Source organism: Brassica rapa, chromosome A08, assembly GCF_000309985.2.
Source record: "Brassica rapa cultivar Chiifu-401-42 chromosome A08, CAAS_Brap_v3.01, whole genome shotgun sequence".
In the NCBI taxonomy this organism is placed as follows: Eukaryota; Viridiplantae; Streptophyta; class Magnoliopsida; order Brassicales; family Brassicaceae; genus Brassica; species Brassica rapa.
Genome location: NC_024802.2, coordinates 21,735,268 through 21,755,438, shown reverse-complemented (window position 1 = coordinate 21,755,438; position 20,171 = coordinate 21,735,268). Strand labels below are relative to the sequence as shown.

Sequence of the window (20,171 nt, the reverse complement as noted above, 5' to 3'; positions counted from 1 at the left end):
CAATCGCCCATCCACGTATTCGCACAAATATGTCTGCAAATTTGCTTCCATATATGAATGCGTCTATGAGATATATAAATACATGCACATTATATGCATGCATATAGAGAGAGTTGGAAAAAAATGAAGTTAAAAAACAAAAACTCGAGCAGGAGATTTTTCATGTTTTATCTAATGCTAACGTCACTGTCGTTTTTGGGTTTGGTCTTAAGGTTTAAACCTCTGTTTCTACTCAATCCCATGATCACTTCTCCTTCGATCATCGAGATTCATTATTCTTTACCGGTGGTGCCGGTTAACCGTAACCCAAGGTGGCTCCGACTCATCAAGAACTATCTTCCGGATCAAAAAAAGATCCGAGTGGGTCTCCTCAACATAGCTGAAAACGAGCGAGAGAGCTACGAGGCAACCGGGACGTCGATACTTGAGAATGTCCACGTCTTGCTCGATCCCCTCCCGAAGAATCTGACGTGGGAGAGTTTATTTCCGGTCTGGATCGACGAGGATCACACGTGGAACGCGCCAGTGTGTCCAGAGGTCCCTCTACCTCAAGTGGAAGGTACGGCTGCTGACGTGGACGTGGTCGTTGTTAAAACGCCGTGCGATGGATTTTCCGAGAGTAAAGGGTTGAGAGACGTTTTCCGGCTACAGGTGAATCTAGCGGCAGCGAAGCTGGTGGTGGAGAGTGGAAGGAGGAACGTTGACCGGACGGTGTACGTTGTCTTCATCGGGTCATGTGAGCCCATGCATGAGATCTTTAGGTGTGATGAACGCGTGAGGCGCGTGGGGAAGTATTGGGTGTATAAGCCTAACCTAAAGAAGTTGAAGCAAAAGCTTCTCATGCCTGTTGGTTCTTGTCAGATTGCACCACCGGTTACTGAACTAGGTAAATCTTCTTGTTACTCTAATGTATTTGCTTTTCATCTAAATATATGTTAACGAATAAATGAAATCTCATATCAGTATTTAGACAATTAATGAATTAATACTTTTTTAAAACTACTATATTTCACGTTAATTAGTTTTAAATTGGAACTCACGATAAACTCGATTTTGACATAAATGTTGAAATATTTTGTGGATATTTGTTTCACGTTGGAAAATTAATATATGAATTTTAAGAGTAATTCATTCATGGTCAATTGATTTACGTTGAATCTCATGATAAACCTGAGCTTTAACAAATATGCCATGCATTACTTGTTATAGATCAAGAAACGTGGAGAGAGCAGAAGAACGAAAGTCTCTCATCAACAACTACATTTGCTGCGCAACGTGTTGCCTACGTGACGTTGCTCCACTCATCAGAGAGCTATGTATGCGGAGCCATAGCTTTGGCACAAAGCATAAGGCAATCTGGCTCGAGGCATGACATGATACTCCTCCACGACGACTCTATAAAAAACAAATCTCGCATTGGCTTAAGCCTTGCCGGGTGGAAACTACGGCGTGTAGAGAGAATCAGTAGCCCTTTCTCCCAGAAAGGTTCTTACAATGAGTGGAACTATAGTAAGTTACGTGTATGGCAAGTAACAGATTATGATAAGCTAGTTTTCATAGACGCAGACTTCATCATCGCGAAGAATGTTGATTATCTTTTCTTCTATCCTCAACTTTCGGCTGCTGGCAACAACCGAGTCTTGTTCAACTCTGGAGTCATGGTAATGCATCTAAACCATAATTTTCTTTAAAAATTACACAATATCAGTTTTTTCTTTTTGTTTTTTATACATATCAATTTTACAAGATTTAGGAGATGACTGGTTGGGATATATAAACTATCTTTAACATTAAATTTTTGTTTACATTTTTATGAATCATGTTTGATATTGATTTTTTTTTTTTAAGTTACCATCCAAAAATAAAAATATCTCGATAAACCCCATTTAATACAAAGTAGAAATATTTTTTTTCATTACCGTAGGTATAGTTAAAACAAAAATACTACATACTAAATTGTACAACAAAATTTATAAAATTATAATCCAACCAATCATCCACTAAACTTTTTCATTATTGTCTCAAATTATTCACAATTTATTATTTTATTGCTTGAATTATTACTTTTTTTTTTTATAAAATGTTTCACCCTGATTGTACATTGTAAGTTTGTAACAAATGTTATTTTCTTTAGGTTCTGGAGCCATCAGCTTGTCTGTTCGAGGAACTGATGCAGCAATCGTTCAAGATCAAGTCTTACAACGGAGGAGACCAAGGCTTCCTCAACGAATACTTTGTGTGGTGGCACAGGTTATCAAAACGTGTAAACACGATGAAGTACTTCGGTGAAGAAACCAACATTGGCCCAAAACGCAATCTCCCTGACAACTTAGAAGGGATACACTACTTGGGGATAAAGCCATGGAGATGTTATAGAGACTACGATTGTAACTGGGACTTGACAACGCGGCGTGTGTACGCAAGCGAGTCTGTGAACAAGAAATGGTGGAAAGTGTACGACAAGATGCCTAAGAAGCTGCAACTTTACTGTGGTTTGACTCGTAAGATGGATAAGAACATTGAGAAGTGGATGAAAGCTGCAAAGGTTAAGGGTTTTCCTGAAAAGCATTGGAGAGTTCAAGTGAGGGATCCAAGGAAGAAGAACCTTGTTGATTAGGCCAGTGAGATAGCGTTTTGGAAATGGTTTGGCTTGAGAGTCATAGAAGCATGCATGCAGGCATGAAAGCATTAATGTTAATGAAACTAGACAAGAGCCTATGAGTTTTGATTTTTCATTGCTCAGCTATAGTATTTATATAAGTAACTCTTGTTTTGTTGTAACAAGTACACTTGAGGTTTGATCTGAATATATGATTCTGAAATGCTCTTTGAATGTATTAGATTTGTGTATATATAAGTGAACTAACTGATGACAAAACCTGTGACAGTTTCATTGTATTGAAAAGGTTTGAGTTTGTACGTAGTTATGTTACAAGACAATGTCTTAACCAAACACAGTAAACCCATCAGGGTAATTCCACCCACGAAGCACAACACGAGGAGACTTCTTCATCCCTGTAGGAGCTGCAAATGAGATCTTAAAAGACATTGATTCACCCGGAACCAGTGAGAAGTAGTTGTCCGAGTAGTGAACAGGCAGAATCCTCGTGTCTTGTTGCTCTGCCTCTACATTGTGTACTGAGAAACGAAGAAAGAAAGCAACTCCTGGATCAGATCCCACCACTACTTTCAAACCGCGGTTGCTATCCCCAGCAACAACAGCACTTCTACTAAACAGCTTGTGGAGCAAACCCTCTTCCTGAAGAACATCATTAGCTCTAGATGTATTGTGGACAGTGATCTCCAGCTCGAACTTTGGACCGACCAAAACTGAATCGCAAGTGATCTTGAGAGGTATTTGCTTCTTTCTATATGGCTCCAAGAGCGTGTAGTCTTTCCCAGGCAGATGTAGCCAGTAGAAGTTCCGTGATATAACCTTTTTGTCTGAGACATGGTATAGTTTGAGAAGAAGGAAATAAACAGGCTTTGGGTTCTCTGACTTCGGGTACGTGAACTCAGACACTTTCACAACTTTCTTTGGTGGTGCAGAGACTCTATTGAACACGTTGGAGTATGGGCAGTTACCGTCTAGGTCCCATACCGACGCCTCTATCTCCACATCTGAAAGCTTTTTAGAAGTCGTGTTTACAACCTGTGGAGGTCAAAGTACATAGTTAAGATATCATTTGATCAAGATAGAGGCATAGAAACAGTTACATGGATGCATTACACTGACCTCAATGAAGTTACTTGCCAGGTTTAGTTGGACGTGTACTGGCTCTGCAGCGGAACGGCAGCCATAGAAACTAGCTGTTTGGTCGAGAAGATGATCGTAGAACTGACCTCTGAGACCAGTCCATGGATTTTGGTTCTTCCAGACTAAGACACCTGTGTACTTTGTCCACATTCTTGAGCTCCAGCCCTCCAATAGAGCTCTGTACTGAATGTAGTTCACCAGTTGAGCCTGTTCCGGTAAGGAAAAAAATCATAATATGTCACACTAGGTTAAGATCCCACATAGCCTACCAGTTCGGTTTCTTAGGTTAGTTCGGGTCGGTCAAAATCTCGCCGAAGTTAACCAAAAAGAAATTCGGTTCAGTTTTCAGTTAGTTCGGTTTCAAAGATTTCTACCAAAGTTTTTGGTTTAAATTGAATGTTGCTCCAAAAAAAATGGTTTAAATTGAATAAAATTCGAATTTTTTTGGTTAGTTCGGAGTTTTGGTTAAATTTGGTATTGTTTGGTAAATTTTTCTTTTAGAAAACCGAACTAACCGATTACCAAACCAAAAACTAAAACTTTTTTTTATTGCCGAACTGAACCGAACCTTCTAACCGTACTGAACGGAAACCAAACTTTCGGTTCAGTTCGGCAGGTTCGGTTAATAACCGCAGGCCTAATCCCACATGTAACACACTATATTAAGATCCAAATGTACCTTCAAGCAGAAGTCATCGAGATCCCTTGGAGCACCATACATCAGAATCTGATCATGAACTTTGCCAGGCTTAGAATAAGGAATGTACTTATGGTAATCCCACATTCTACTCGGCACTTCCTCCATAAACCCGTCCGCACCCTTCTTAAACAGAGGAATCTCCCAACCTTCTCGAGGCATTGTAGCTCTTATAGTATCCGCAACCGGCATTCCAACAGAACCAACCTCTGGATTAAACCCAAACTTATAAAACGTGTCTTTAAAAAAATCTTCAGGGTACTGAATCTCGTAAGGACCGTCAGTGAAGTTCCCCTTCCCATCAGCAAACCCATCCCACATGGATCCTTGGATGTAAACTCTAGTACCGTCGAGATAAACACTAGGATCTGCATCCCAGTCTGGTAACGACGGTGTTTCGAAATAAGGGTGAAGCCTCAGGTCTTGCTTTAGAGCCTCGTTGATGTCTTTTGGTGGGACTTGTTCGTTTCCACCGACCCATAGAGCAAGGCTGGGATGGTTTCTAAGGAGTCTGACGGTGTCACGAGCGCATAGAAGGAATAAGTCATGGTCTAATGGTCCGTTTGGGTTTGATACTGGAACGCCTCTTCCATCAACATCTCCAGTGATCCAAAACTCCTGCCAGACCAACAAACCGTAGATGTCACAATAGTGATAGAACTCTGGCCGTTCAGCTAACCCACCGCCCCAGCAACGGATCATGTTCATGTTCATGTCTGCATGGAACTTAATGTCAGTTCTGTAACGTTCTTTGGAGAGGCGTAACAGACCGTCTGATAGTATCCAGTTGCCACCGCGGATGAATATAGGCTCTCCATTGATCTTAAACAGCCTGGAAGATTTTCAAGAAACAAGATGGAGAGTGATGCTCAAGTATTTTAATTATTTGATTTATTAATAATACAATAATTATCTTTAATGTTTTTGAATTTTTATGGCTTTCTTATATAGTCTTTTAGACAATAGTTTTATGATTTTAATAAAAGAAAGAGATTTCTAAACAAGCTTTATAGAATCAACGGATCTAGTTCTATTCCTAGAAGTTTCCGCTACATCAAAGAGCCTCCAAAGAATCATTGAAACTGAAACTATGTAAAAGCTTTACCTTCCACCAGTGACACTATCAATAACACTCTCAACCTTACGGAATCCAAACGGCTGCATCCACGAATCAGATTCTCCAAACTCTTTCACAACGACAGTGATCACAACGTCATAAAGGCTTTGCTTCCCCATCCCGTTGGGCCACCACAGTTCAGGTTTATACAAAAACAGCTGGTGATTATTCACTAACATCATTAGCTTTATGGAATAAAAATAATAACAAGAGGTAATACTAATATACATTAACAGTTGTCACTCACCGGTTTAAATGTGTGCTGAGTTTTTCCTCGAGCAGGGATCATAACATTCTCTGTATGAAGAATCTCTACTAAACAAACACCGTTTTCGAGCTCGGTCGTAATTTGAATAGTTACAGAACAGTCAGCCTTCCATGTGCTTTTGTTTTCCAGTTCGGTGGTCACGTGCAAGTAAACTCTTTTGTAATTGTCGAAGAAGGTTGAGACCAAGTGGGGATCAATGATTCTTACAGGCTGCAACCAAAACAAATCAGTTCTTTAATAGCAATTTAAACTATTCAGTTAGAATGTAAACCAAACCAAACTAACTTAACCCCAGTAACAGAGATTGACACTTCATCCCATATGCCAGTGTTCCGATCCCTAGAAGAAAAAAGGTTATCAGACACACTCGAGAAGCTAAATCTTCTAACGAAAACATTTACCTTATTGGACAAATCCAGTCCCAACCTTCCACATACTGTGCAGCTACATCTTTCCCAATCTGTCATAGTCTCATAGATATTCAGCCACTTTTAGTAAGAAAGAAACAATGCCATGCACAGAGAAAGAGAGATGTGTATACCTCGTGATCACCGCCTTGGCCTCCCTGGGGAGGTATAGTCCCAGGATGATCTGGAGGGTGAACGATAACAGCAACTAGATTGTCGTTCTCAGGGTGAAGAATATCAGTGACGTCAAGTGAATGTCTGCGGAACATTCCTTTGGGGAGATCAGTCTTGTGGCCGTTTACATACACTTCAGCAGAGTAGTTTATTGCACGGAAATTCAAATGCACGTATTGATTCAACAACTGCAAATAGATAAATAAATAAATATCTATTTAAATGTTTTAAAATAGCAAATTCATATGGTCTACTAACTCTTTTGCATTGGAACTTTGTGAAGAACCAGAAAGTGTAGTAGTCTCTTCCTGAATCAGCAATATCAATGATGGTTTCGTTGTGTAGTCCACAGAAAGGATCTGGAATAGCTTTGTTCTTCAACAACGTACCCAAAACACTGTCAACAGGAACAGTAAGAAGAGGCTATTATCAGCAAAATGTCATTCACAAGTGTAGAGACTATTCATCAATCAAGTGGTAAAATGGTAAGATTTTTTTTACTTTGTTTAGTTGATTGGCTTTATGATTAATTGTTGAAATGTTTAAAAATTGAGAAGAAGGGAAAGTGAAGATTACGTTCCGGGGACGACGGCTTCCATCCACTTAGATTGGGAACCGAGAGAGGGTGGATTGGTTGTAGTGAGCTGCTTGCCGTCTTCATTGACCTCCGTTGATCTTGCCGCTAGCCAGCCGGAGTGTAGTAGCGTCTTCCGGATCTCAGACATTATAGTTTATGAGCTAAGCTTCTTCTGCTATGAGTCGTCGCTTCGTCGTTGCAGAGACGACGACTTGGAACTTGGAAGGTTGGCTTGAAGAGAGAGAGAGAGAGAGAGAGAGAGAGAGTGAGATAACACTACTCGAACGGTTAGAGAGTAGCAGAACTTATTATACTTTCTCATTTTATTACGTCATCTATTATAATATTACGTCATTTATGTAATAACGTGTCGGACAAAAGGAAAAGGAATGACACGAGGGCTGAGAGATAGAGAGAGATTCATGCGTCCCTTCGCTTCAGACAGATGACAAAAGAGAAAGAGCTGCATCATCAGTATCGTTTTATGTTCTTAGTGAGGTTGTTGCTGTGCCCGTAGTCTATCAAACTCAGAGAAACATCATCGATAATGCTCACGACATAACTTTGAGGTTCACTCGTTGACCATTCCCCAACTTTGTTGAGCTTTGTTTTAAACGTAAAACATATAAAAATATGATTGGTTTTTTATTGCATTATCGTTACTCGTTAGTCTCTGACTCTCTGGTGAGGCTTAAGCTTATTCAACCGCTAAACTGTCATCTGCCCTTCACGTGTTGTTACGAACGTTGTAAGCTTTGAAGGGTAGAAAAACAAAAAACAAAAAAGCGGAGAGAAGAGCAACTAACTAGTAAAGATTGTGGTAAGCCAATTATCTTTCACAAGAATGGAAAGAAACAAGTTCAGCTAAAAACAACAAAAATTAAATAGAAGAAAACAATAAAGAAGTGGGGTTCGTAGCAACTTTACATATTCCTTGCAAAGACCACACACAAAGAAAGCACATTGTTGGGTAGTTTTGATTTGAGGAAACGAGAATGTAGAGAGCTCTTGAGTAGTAGTCAAAGACCGAGCAGGAATCGGAAAACATCACTTAAAGATATGATACCTTCAACACGTTTGCTCCCTGCTTCCACTATCACCAGCCTCCTTACTCCTGTTTTTTTTAAACACAATCAAACCCCAGTTAATATACATACTTCTCATCTCATGATGTGAGCAACAAAGCCTGAAGAGTGTATGGAAGGGAGAGATGGTGGTACCTGGATTCGCCAACCGCTCCATCACTTTCCCAAGAGAGTCTGACCGCAAGCACATCTGACATCTCTGCCCGTTGAGAGATCCATATGGCGGACTCGCATCTTGCCCCAACTGCAGCGCCTGTAACCCCCACACATTTTTTTAACCACATTTAATATACTTTTTTGAGAAAAGCTCCTAGAATGAAAATTTTGATGAGGCGGAAATGGGATGAATCTTGGCTTTGGCTGAGAGAGGTTTACCTGGTGAACCGTCATGTCATCAAGATGAATCTGTGCGTATGCCTTATCTTTAGCCAGAGCAGTTATGTCACTGACAAGTAAAAGATATGTGATCAAAATACATGGATTCAAAAATTGACATATCATCTCAATTGATGGATACAGAGGGTTTACCTTCGGGAGTATATGTCAATAAGTGAGTCATTGTCATCCACTACTGGAATTGAACTGACTTGAGCTGTAAAAACCAGATAACACAGGGATAGATGAAGCACGACTCATTCATTAATTTTCTTCTCTGAGAAAACAGAAAAGACACTTGCGGATGAACTTTAAACAATATATTGATGAAACAGGAGCAAAAACGGATTTACCTTGAACTAATAATGAGAGCGCAGAACCCAAAGAGGCGTTTGGTCTCAATGTAGCGAGAGGTTTGCTACTTGATTCTCCGATTCTATGGACCCAACTGCCCAGGGGAATTGAACAAATGGGCTGCTGAAGGATTGGCAAAGAGCTAGACGAATGTCTAAAGTACCTGCATATACCTGAAATATTATGCGTAATTTAGAGCTAAAGTATCTGATAAGAAGCATAAAGTGTTTTAAAAAAGTATTTACAGCAGGGATAACTGTGACTAAAGCTTGGGAGAGAGCCTATTCCAACTCTAAAGCTCTAACTTCCCTCTTATACATTCCATTCCAGAATATATGGAGAAACGATGAGTGGAAATATATAGGAAATAGCAGAATTATATGCACGTCATGAATTGAAAAGTGTGTATCGCCAATTGGGAGCGCTTATCAGTGTGTCTTATGATCTTATTCACAAATGAAGGACCTTACATTTTAATATGCCTGAGAGCGAAGCAAGATGCAGTAACTGCGGATATGACCCATCCTGTAAAGACGAATAAATAACTGGAACGGCTGCCACCTTGTTTTGCAAAATTTTGAGAGCAACGTCTTTCAGATTATCATAGGGCCCAACCTGGTTGCAAGGTATGAAAATATTTTAGGTCTTTTTACTGTAACCTGCAACCGAAGTTTCTAGAGTAAAGCTATGTTTAGAACGCAAAAAGAAGCGGGCATATAAAATGTTTTTTTGAGAAGTAAACAACATGTAGACAAGTAGACATGAATATATGAATCAGTTACATTCCTAGAAAAATATGCCTCCTAATCCAAAATGTGGAACAGTCATGCTCTACTCATTTCATTCTGAACCTATATATTTAAATCAACTTTAGATATACGAGAGTCTAGATAGCTAAAACATTTGAGCAAAAGTGTGTAGATAGAGATAACAACAGAAACATTTTCAAAGTGAAAGAAGATAATAAGGAGATGATATTTTAGAGGGAGCTGCATGGGAAGATCAGTAGTGAGAGCGGTAGAAAGCAACAGGGCAAGTCTCACCTGAACAAGTGGCCTAGGATATTGTCTCCCAATTCCATCATATTGTCTGCTAATATGAGCCTTCCCCTCTTTCCAGGCTGCTATGGTGTGCGTCTCAAGCTCTTCTTCTGTCAAGTTCGATCCATGAGTTCCAAGCTGCAATTACACAGAGTTGCTATTACCACGCAAGAGTGAAAGACTTCATACTGAGAAAAGCTAGTGAAATATACATATATTTCATAGGTAATATGCCTAAACTACGGAAAACTATTATACTCCTTCAAATTAAATCCCATGTTTAGACAATAAAGCAAATGAATATTTGTGAACGTAAACCACTATTATTATTAACACCCCCTTCGACTTATCGACATTTAGATAATTTAATCTTGGAATGCCTAAATTGATACATCGGTCACTCGAAGCAAAGCTCTAGAAATGAACAACTTTAGTGATACCAACCTCTCTCAGTATTAGAATGAAGTCCAGTGGACCAAGAACTCCAACAAATTGGCCTTTACCAAAGTCCCAAAGAGGAGCCAAAGGGATTCCCTGAAAGAAACATAATTAGTAAAACCAGAAAGCCAGACAATTTCCAAAAAACAAAAAGACAAATCTAGTTCTTTCAAGTTTCACTTCCTTCCCCTTTCGGGTCTGGATGCAACAACATTAGAATGTCATGCATGACTGTGAGGGACAGAGAAAGGAGCATCCCAAAAAGAAGAGAGGTTGACACAATGGTAAATATAGCAAACCTGCTCATAAAGTATATGGAATGCTTGCTTTACTGGTAAATTTACATCCAATGCAATAACCTGTAAAGATTTCGCATCACCTTAGACAATTTCCTACTAAGATAGATGAAGACAAAAGTCATCAAACAATAAGAAATGAAGAAACCAGACCTTGCCCGACTCTGGGAGCAGTTCATATGCAGTGCGGTTTGACAGTAAAGCAGATATACGGTGACGAGACATCTCCAAATCACCTCCTGACATCCTAGGGATAGATTCCTGGGATGGATCAGCCTATAATATAATCAACATATAAAAACAGTCAGAAATTTAATTGGAATGTAGTCTTCAGAGACAATTTTATGGAACTTATAAGGCTCCTGCTTTATACATCAAATTAAATGCTATTAGCAATTTAGCATAAACTATTTCTAACACACATGTAGGACACCACATCTTTCCCTTTTTGGAGAAACGGTTGTCTTTTACCCCTTTTTCAAAGATGTCAAAATTAATTAAAAAAATAAAAGGAAACGTCGTATTACAAAACTAAGCTAATGATGATAAGTAGACAAAAATATCAATACATTGCATTTTTAGAAAAAAAAGGTCAAACTCCTTACCGCTCGCTGGGAGAAATCATCCACATCCATGTTAGATGAGTTAAAACCCGTGGCAACCATATCTGGTCCAGTTATAAATATAGTATTCACTACTCCACCATTTGCGGTTACAAACGGCTGGTGCTCATCGTGCCGCCACTCGCCATCAACAAAAAACTTATACTGCATGAAAATGAAATAACCACTAGTCTTCTTAAGCATCTCAGGTGTTAATAATCAACCTCATGTTAGATATAGTACGTCCAAAACACAGAAAATTCCAGAAACTAAAATAACCACTAGTCTAACTCCGATATAAAGTTAAGAATCTTCAATGGCTACACAAATGTTCTAACGATAGAGCCACGTTTAGGATGCTACCATGGATTACATACTGTTCAATGATGATAACACTACCTATTGGGAAATGTAATCAACTATGACAGATGCATACACATATTATTCTCATGCATATTGCATTGATTAGCATCTAGAGGCTAAATGAATGAGTATCATAGGATGTATTGCTATGAAACAGTTGACAGGTCCAATACAAATTATTAACCATTATTTTTACCTGATGATATCCGGGAGTCAAGTTGCAAATAACTTGAAAAACAGTAGCGCAGCCCTCAATTGGAGACATTGGCACATGTTCTGTCCACCTGTTCCACACTCCCATTTCAGTATCGGATAAAACCACAAAAACAATAGTACAAAGTAACTAATCCTAGTTCTTCAAGCTCAGTCATCTCACCTGGTGAAAGATCCGCTTAGGTAGACCCTTCTACCTCCATAAGGCCACACGAAGCGCGTGGGAGTAACAACCTGCCCTGCCGCAGCACTGTTCCCACGGCTGTTATCCAATGTAGAACTAAACATCCCCTCCTAGTCTTTATATACTTACAAACTTCTCAAATCGATTCTCTTGAGCAGAAAATGATGAAAGCTTCTGACTTTAAGGCTTACACGTGTAAGGGAGTCCCAATTCGATACACCACTAACCGAAACCCTAAAATCCCAAACCACGATCTAAACCTAGCTGAAGAATTAGCGGCTCTGATCTTAATTTCAGCCGGCGGAAGAGGAGAAACAGACCTCGATGATGGATGATTCGAAAATCCCAAAGGAGATTGATTGATTGATTGATGGCAGCTCGGCGAATTAGGGATTTGAGAGAAACCTAATTAGAGAAGATGGCATTGATTGATTTGGATCTGGGGAAATAATGTGATTGGGTCTTTTTTTTTCTTTCAAGGTGAAGAATCTGTGCGGGCGAAGAAGGTTTTTGTTGTTTTTAATCCATTGGAGATATGTTTTTTTTTATTTTTCTTTCCTTTTTTACTATATACAAAAAAAAAAAATAGTTTCCCGACATAAAAAAATAAACATTTTATATCTGGAAAAAAAACATTTTATATCTATTTACATCATATATACCTATAGTTTTTTTTTTTTTTGGAAATATTCTATATAAATTATTCAAATTAGTCCCTATTCTTTTGAGACAGTATCCATCCAATAAACATATTTATTATAGCAAGTTTAGCTACTTTGAGAGTTGAAACTAAATTTTTGTTTATACATCAATAATTTGGCTAAAATCACCTTTTCTATTTATTTATTTTTGCCAATATCACCTTTTCTAGTTTTTCTTTGGTATTTTTTTTAAAAATACAGAAATTATGGTTTGCATGTTTTCTTGTTCTCATCAATACTATTAAAAGGGAAGGAGTGTTAATAAATCTATTTAAAAGGTTGTTTGGACTCTTTCATTAAATTTATTTTTTATGCTCTTACCTTATATGTTTGTAACAATACATTATTCAAGATCATATATTTACCCGATTTTTTCTCCTTTCTATAACAATACGTTAGTATTAATTAATATTGATACCAAAGGGAGAAATAATCAAATTATAAAAACTCGGCCTCATTTGCATTTATATGCATGCAACCGTCTATATATACTATTTATTGTTTATTATTTATACTTCTTTATTAAAACGAACTATATACTTGATTAGTACAATATATATAACATTTTCATGATGGACCATCTAATAATACAATCATCCAATTAAAAACATGGTTTAAAATCTTACTTTTCAAAAATTATATTATTACTCTTTATTTTATGTAATACACTTCTTTTATAAATTAATTATATCTCTTATCATAGTGATTGTTAATTAATAATGTTTCACACTATATTTTATGCTCATGATCTACAATATTTAGATATCAAACTATTAAAACGGAAGGATTCTTTAAAAATCTACTTAAACAACAAGGTTGTTGGATCATTTCATTAAATTTTCACAAATGTAAAATATCTCGCGTTTTAAATCGGGCAGTTTAGGTTGTTTGAAAAAAAAAAGATAAATAATTAACTAATAGTTATTTGAGTAACAAATATTTGAGTCATTAATTTTTTTTTGCATAATTTGGTTTATAAATAGTATTTTTAGGATATTTGGTTTTTAGAAATTAAATATAATTAATATTTATAGGTATATAATTTGTATTTTAAAATTTTAAGTATTCATTTGGTTTTCAATTCGGTTTCTATTTTTCGGTTCCAAAGATATAGGATATGCTCGATTTTTTATGAAATTCAGCTTAATTTTAGTTTTTTTTTTTCAGTCAGGTATGGTTAAGTGCACCCAGGTAATGTACCCAAAATCATACATTATATTATATATAAATTATATATAAATAATTTAATTAATTTCAAAAATAAACCTGCGCTTTATAAGCGCGGATCAAAGTCTAGTTATATATTATAGAGCCAAAACAACCTTTTTAGAGGTCATTAGAGAAGAAACCGATATTATAGCCCTATGGGCTTTTATTTTCTGATATAAGTTTTGTTTTACATTTTTCCGTTTATGGATCTTTCTCTCTTTGGCCCAGTTTAACTCTGAAGCCAAGAAAGTACATTCAAAAATAATTGAATCAGTAGGTGAAAGCGTGAAGCAATACTTAAAAAGTTGGTTTTTGGGGACTAATATACACGTATGGATTTGTAACGTCCAGACTAAAGACTGCCACTGGCCGTGGCCTCTGTGATGGTGGTCAGAGTGTTCAATAGACCTAGTTGCACACTTAAAACTAATCATATGTCAAATTATATCTATCAACATGAAACCTGCATGGTTGTGATCAACTGGTAGACTAAATTTGGAATATATCTATTCTATTAAAACAGCAGATTGACCAAATGATAAAAGTTGTGTTCAATTATGTATTCCTATTATTTAGGGGTAATTTTTATAACTGCATCATTTATTACTTTTTTATATAACCAACTTTTATTTACGGGTCATTTTTTTGTAACTGCACCACTTATTATTTCTTTATATAACCATGATTTTGTTAATAACTTCCATTTGATTCTCTCATTTCCGGACCCACTTATGTCAAAGTCTACGGTTTCATTCAGCAATAATCAGTCCTTTCTTTTTTCTGACATCATTTTTTTCTTTTTAATTATATTACACTGTTCTATATTCGAATTATAATCATTAGAGCAAATTATCATTTTAATCTATTATGGACCATATTAAATTAGGACCCATATGAACACCATTAACACAGTCCCAATAATAATACTAATATCAACATAGTTAATGAATGTTAAGGTATATATTAGCCTATCTAAATCATATACTGTTTTTTTAACAATCATATATTAAAATTTAAATCTATTTTATTAAATCAGAATCATGCCAATTTATAAGTGTTATGTCCAACTAATTATTCCCATGTTTTACTCTTTCAAAAATGAAATATAATTCTTTATTTTATGTAACTAAATATAATATTCTGGTTTCAGAGTTAAAAAACTTAACTCTCTATTAATTTACAAAGCACATAATGTTAAAATAAGATTTAATAGGGTTTAACTGGATTTTTAATAGAAATAGAAAATTTATATAAACTCATTTAGCTTAACAGAGTTTAAATAAGTTATTTAATTAACAACATTTATTAAATGTGATTTTACTTAAAGTTATTGAAGACCATATTAACCATATATATAGATATATAACATAATATATTAGAATTTATCTTTTTCAAACACTTTTCAAATATTTTGTTCAGTTTTCGGTGCAGGTTGAATTTCATATTGGTTTTCGGATATAACATTTTTTAAGGAAAGTTTAAGTATATAGGTCTAATAGAGTATGAGACTTTAATTTTCAGATCTTTTTAAGTACGGATATTTTTGACTATTATGTTAGGTAACTAATAAAAAAATATAATATATTGCAAACTTTATAATTTTTTCTTAAAAAAATCTGAAATGCATATAGTATGTGAATAGTTATGCAGTTTGACATATTTAATGTAGTTACCAAAAATTATATTCAATTAAATCAACATTTAATATAAATACGATTACAAAAAATAACATAAATATAAAAGTGTTATTTCTCAAAAACGTTAAAACAAAAAATATACCCGCCCTTGAATCTAGTTACATTTAAGGTTATAGTCTTTCAAAAAAAAAAGTTAAAACAAAATTACAGCTATATGAAAAATCTGAGTTTGAATTTTGACTAGTTGGGTACATACAATTTTATTACTTCTGATATTAATCAAAAACGTATTCCAAACTCGAATCGGATAATGTCATAATCAGTCATTTTATAGCATTAAATGTATTAATTTTTCAGTTGATATTAATATGAAGTTATACAAAATTACATCTAAGTCTTGCCGATGCAGTTTACATAGTAGTTGGATACATGCAATCTAATTACTTCTTACATTAGTCAAAAACTTATTCTAAACTCGAATCGGATAATGTCATAATCAATCAATTTTACAACATTAAATGTATACGGTTGACTGAATCAGCCGATAGCGTATATTAAAATTTTTTTTAACAAAGCACATCCACAAAAACCGTTAAAAACGTTAAAACGATCATCCAACAAATCACATCCACAACTTTGAATATATTATTTTTAATGACTTTAAACACTCTAACTGAAAACAATAAACACTCTAAACCTTATTTTTGAAAGAAAGAAAAAAAAAAAGCAAATGGAAAATTCCAAAAACGCATATTAAATAAAATATAATCTTTTATATAATACGGACTTGTATATTTTTCTCACCTTGTGTGCTTTCGTTCCTCTCTCGAAGACTTGGTGTTGAAACAGCGACCAGAGCTCGTCCTCTCTCCGAAAACACGATACTTGTTCGATCTCCTTTGCTTCCATTACCAACTCCACAATCTCGTATCACCACAAACTCCAACATTGCTCAAAGTTTGAGACATAAACTAAACTCAGGTTATCAAATCTATCTCTTTTATGACGTGTTTGTCAATTCATGTTTCGCGTTTCCCTTTGTCTTTTGCTTTCTCCTCTTTCTGGGTTTCCTTGTGTTGCAACATAAAGAGATTAGATAGATGCTGAATCCTCCTTTTATAACATCAAAGTACAGAACTTGTTGTCGTGTTTCAACGTTTTTTTTTTGTCTCTGCGTAAAGTTTTCGACTTTGTGCTGCTTTTCTTACAGTACCATTGTGGTATGTTCCTCTCGTGTGTCGTGGGTTTCATCTCTAACGAGATCGTTGTTGATTACATGGCTATGCTACAAGTTGTTGATGATGGTCGGGATCGATGCTTGTTTGTCGGTTTTGCTTTGATCATGTCACATGTGATTAGAGAGATTCTGAATCTGGGTCTGTGTCTGTGTTTCAATGTGAACTAGGCTCTGAAGACCCTAGCTTTTATCTTCTAACCTTCTTCGTGTTCATCAAACTTTTGGATGTTTTCTGGGTTTGGCTCGAACTTTCCGTGTCCGTGATTGTTTTAGTGATCAAGTATCTATCTTTCAATCTCTCCCACGATCTAAAGTAACTGAATCTTAAGCTTTATACTTTGCCATGTTATATTGTTCTTGGACAATGCATGTATGCTTGAGGTTTGTTTTTACTTTTCATTCCTCTAATTGTTAACTTAAGGCAACTGTAATAATTATAGGTTGGATCTTTAATCTTTGTGTTCTGTTCTTGTTAATCTCATATTCATAGCTTTGGCTCAGTTTTGACAATGAGTTTCAGATCTTGTAATATATATATCTGCATTTCAATCTGGTTGAATTAGATGTTTACCGTTTTTATGTTCTTTAGGTTGCTATAGCATTATAATCAATACTGAAAATGCAGTTCTTTTGTGGATTTATGCAGACAAGCTCGTCTAGGTTCCTCTAAGAATGGTTCGTCTGATGGATGAGGGAAACACTCTTATGGACGCTTCCTCTGATGTTGAGTTTGCATGTGGAGATCCAAAAGTAGAGCCTCGTGTTGGAGATGAGTTTCAGGCCGAGATTCCTCCTATGATGTCTGCATCCAAACGTGCAGCGTTTCTCTCGACTCCTCTACCTTTGGATGATTCCTCATATCCCTTTCTCGTCGGACAACCTGTCCAAGTAATGTGGATAGACAAGCATCATCAAAAAGGTCAACTAAATGGAGATGATGATAGTATTGACATGAACCAGTCTTTGAAATCTTTAAGAACCAAAAGAAGTACTCGTTCCTCCGCCAAGAATGACAAGAAGCAAAGAATGAATCTTGAGGCTGTTCCGGAGACACCATCCAGCTCTTGGGAAGATCATGAGGTGGCTAGCTTCGTTCTTGGTCTGTATACATTCGGAAAGAACTTTACTCAGGTGAAGAAGTTCATGGAGAGCAAAGGAAGAGGAGAGATAGTGTTGTACTACTATGGGAAGTTCTACAAGTCAGCTAGTTACCACAGGTGGACTGATTCTCGCACGAAGCGGAGACGGAAGTGTGTGTACGGAAGAAAGCTTTATTCAGGCTGGAGGCAACATCAGTTGTTGTCCCGTTTGATTCCTTCTATCTCTGATGAATCTCAGAAGCAAACACTTGTGAATGTGAGTCTTGTTCACATCTTAACAATAGTATATATGTTTTGGTCATTGATCTTACTATATCCACAGGTCTCAAAGTCATTTGCTGAAGGGAACATCACTCTTGAGAAATACATAAGCTTGGTGAAGGATCTAGTGGGTCTCAAGCTTCTGGTTGAAGCTGTGGCGATCGGTAAAGGAAAAGAAGATCTCACGGTTATTACATCAGGACCACCAGTGAAGACCAAACCATGGTTCACGGTTTCTTCAAAGACTTCTTTTTCGGTCCCAGGCTTAGATGCTTACACTTCACTCACATCTGCCGACATAATAAACCAGTTAACCGGCAGTTCACGACGTCTAAGCAAAGCGCGTTGCAGTGATATCTTCTGGGAAGCTGTGTGGCCGCGTCTGCTAGCCAGAGGATGGCGTTCGGAGCAGCCCAAGGAGCGAAGCTATTTTGCTTCTAAGGATAACATTGTGTTCATTGTCCCTGGCGTGAAAGAGTTTTCGAGAGGGGATCTTGTTAAAGGCGATGATTACTTTGATTCCGTTAGTGACATTCTAACAAAGGTTGCTATGGAGCCTGAGCTGCTTGAGTTTGAAACAGGAGGAGAGATAAAGGAAGGAGACGCCAATGCAGAGAACTCTTCTGGCCAATCTGATGAAGAGTCTTCTCCATCTGATAAGCAAAAACATCGTTACCTAAAGTCTCCATGTTCTAACCGTGGAAGTCTTCAAATGAACTTCACTGTTGTGGACACTAGCTTGGTTGCAGGAGGGAAGCTGTGTGATTTACGGAATCTGAATACAGAGCCTCTAGTTTGTTCTGTGCCAAAGACTCGTTTAGGAGATGAACTGGACTGTCAGAATGTGGAAATGCCCCCAAGTGATGGTAGGAAAAAGGATTACTTAGAGGAAGAATCTAGTATAAAGGAGGAGGAGGAGGAGACTTTGGAGAGGGTTAAGGATCCATCAAAGAGGCTGATCAAGCATAGGTCTAACCAACGAGCAGAAGCTAATGATGGTTCAGTAAGTTCTGCTCCATCGTTGAAACGTAGACGGCTCAGTGCTTGCGTGAGGAGTGAGAAAAGCCTTTCAAGAGACAAACATTCACCGGGTGATGAGAGCACGGTATGTTCTGAATCAGAGCAGGTAAGTTCATGCGCTGTCCAACACCAAAACGGCTCTAGTGAAGAGATGAATGAAGACAAAGAGAGATATGGAAGAGATTATATGAACTTAAAGTCTGATCAATCAAAAAACACGGGAAGTGGACCGTCTTCTGCGGTTGTTGAGATCGAAGAGATGTCAGAGGAGACAAGAACATCCCCACATGAACTCATTTTCTCAGAACAAGAACCAAACGGGTGGTGTTCCTTGTCTGACTCGAACACAAAACGTGCTACCATTGTTCCTAAACAAGAGAAAGCAGTTGAGCTCCCTTCCCTTCCAGGCTCTAACGGTTCTCCTTCCAATGATCTTGGAACTACTCAAGTGCTTGGTTCCTTAGAACAACAACAACAGCACGAAATTACAGATGCTCCTAGAAGACAGAGCACAAGAAAGCGACCATTAACCACCCGGGCTCTCGAAGCTCTTGAATCCAGCTATCTTACAACCAAGGAAATGAAAAGCACGATTAAACCAAGAAAACGTGCAAAGAAAAACCGCTCAGCTAAAGCGTGTCACAGTGCACAGCCTTTGCCACACAATGGGAGTGCAGGTTTGGAGAAAAGAGGAGAAGATGAGAGCAAAGCAATAGATCAAATAGAGGATTCAAAGCCTAGCCTTCCTCTTAATGGAGCAACAACTGCGACTATGGCACTGGATCAAAGACAAGATTCAAAGACAGTGCCACCTGAACGTCCTAGGCTTCCACCTATTGTATTGAAGCTTTCTCTTAAGCGTAGAAGAGGAGCTTCAGAGACTCAAGTCTGAAAAGTTTGGGTGCTAGTTGTGAGAGGATTGGCCTCTTGCCATAGAATAAATGTGTACAAAAAAAGTAAAGATTAAAGGGGTTTTATTCCGTACCATTCTTCTTTGTTATACATTTTCTGTTCAGTTTCTAACTTTCTTCATATCTCATTGAATACATATTGCCCAAT

At 37.1% G+C, this 20,171-nt stretch overlaps 4 protein-coding genes across 4 annotated transcripts; 2 read left to right on the top strand and 2 right to left on the bottom strand.

Moving 5' to 3' along the window:
* Positions 1–115: 115 nt before the first annotated feature.
* Positions 116–2,675, top strand: LOC103836363 (putative UDP-glucuronate:xylan alpha-glucuronosyltransferase 5). The gene is made up of 3 exons (XM_009112612.3): positions 116–886; positions 1,216–1,661; positions 2,135–2,675. The coding sequence occupies exons 1-3, from the start codon at positions 124–126 to the stop codon at positions 2,615–2,617; spliced, it is 1,692 nt and encodes a 563-aa protein (XP_009110860.1). The 5' UTR covers positions 116–123; the 3' UTR covers positions 2,618–2,675.
* Positions 2,676–2,870: 195 nt separating this feature from the next.
* On the bottom strand, positions 2,871–7,552 carry LOC103836364 (mannosylglycoprotein endo-beta-mannosidase). The gene is made up of 10 exons (XM_009112613.3): positions 6,997–7,552; positions 6,679–6,817; positions 6,381–6,608; positions 6,241–6,299; positions 6,130–6,178; positions 5,819–6,049; positions 5,560–5,729; positions 4,437–5,286; positions 3,737–3,964; positions 2,871–3,652 (listed from the first exon to the last, which is right to left on the bottom strand). Exons 1-10 carry the CDS (start codon positions 7,143–7,145, stop codon positions 2,945–2,947), a joined length of 2,811 nt encoding a protein of 936 aa, XP_009110861.1. The 5' UTR covers positions 7,146–7,552; the 3' UTR covers positions 2,871–2,944.
* A 233-nt stretch (positions 7,553–7,785) lies between these two features.
* Positions 7,786–12,477, bottom strand: LOC103836362 (sucrose nonfermenting 4-like protein). Its single transcript, XM_033277785.1, has 13 exons — positions 11,927–12,477; positions 11,747–11,834; positions 11,191–11,352; positions 10,739–10,861; positions 10,589–10,648; positions 10,296–10,385; positions 9,855–9,989; positions 9,282–9,426; positions 8,811–8,984; positions 8,611–8,674; positions 8,458–8,527; positions 8,218–8,335; positions 7,786–8,111 (listed from the first exon to the last, which is right to left on the bottom strand). The coding sequence occupies exons 1-13, from the start codon at positions 12,049–12,051 to the stop codon at positions 8,017–8,019; spliced, it is 1,449 nt and encodes a 482-aa protein (XP_033133676.1). The 5' UTR covers positions 12,052–12,477; the 3' UTR covers positions 7,786–8,016.
* Positions 12,478–12,771: 294 nt separating this feature from the next.
* Positions 12,772–20,170, top strand: LOC103836360. The gene is made up of 3 exons (XM_009112608.2): positions 12,772–16,475; positions 17,378–18,087; positions 18,154–20,170. The coding sequence occupies exons 2-3, from the start codon at positions 17,404–17,406 to the stop codon at positions 20,002–20,004; spliced, it is 2,535 nt and encodes an 844-aa protein (XP_009110856.1). The 5' UTR covers positions 12,772–16,475; positions 17,378–17,403; the 3' UTR covers positions 20,005–20,170.
* The last annotated feature ends 1 nt before the right edge of the window (position 20,171 follows it).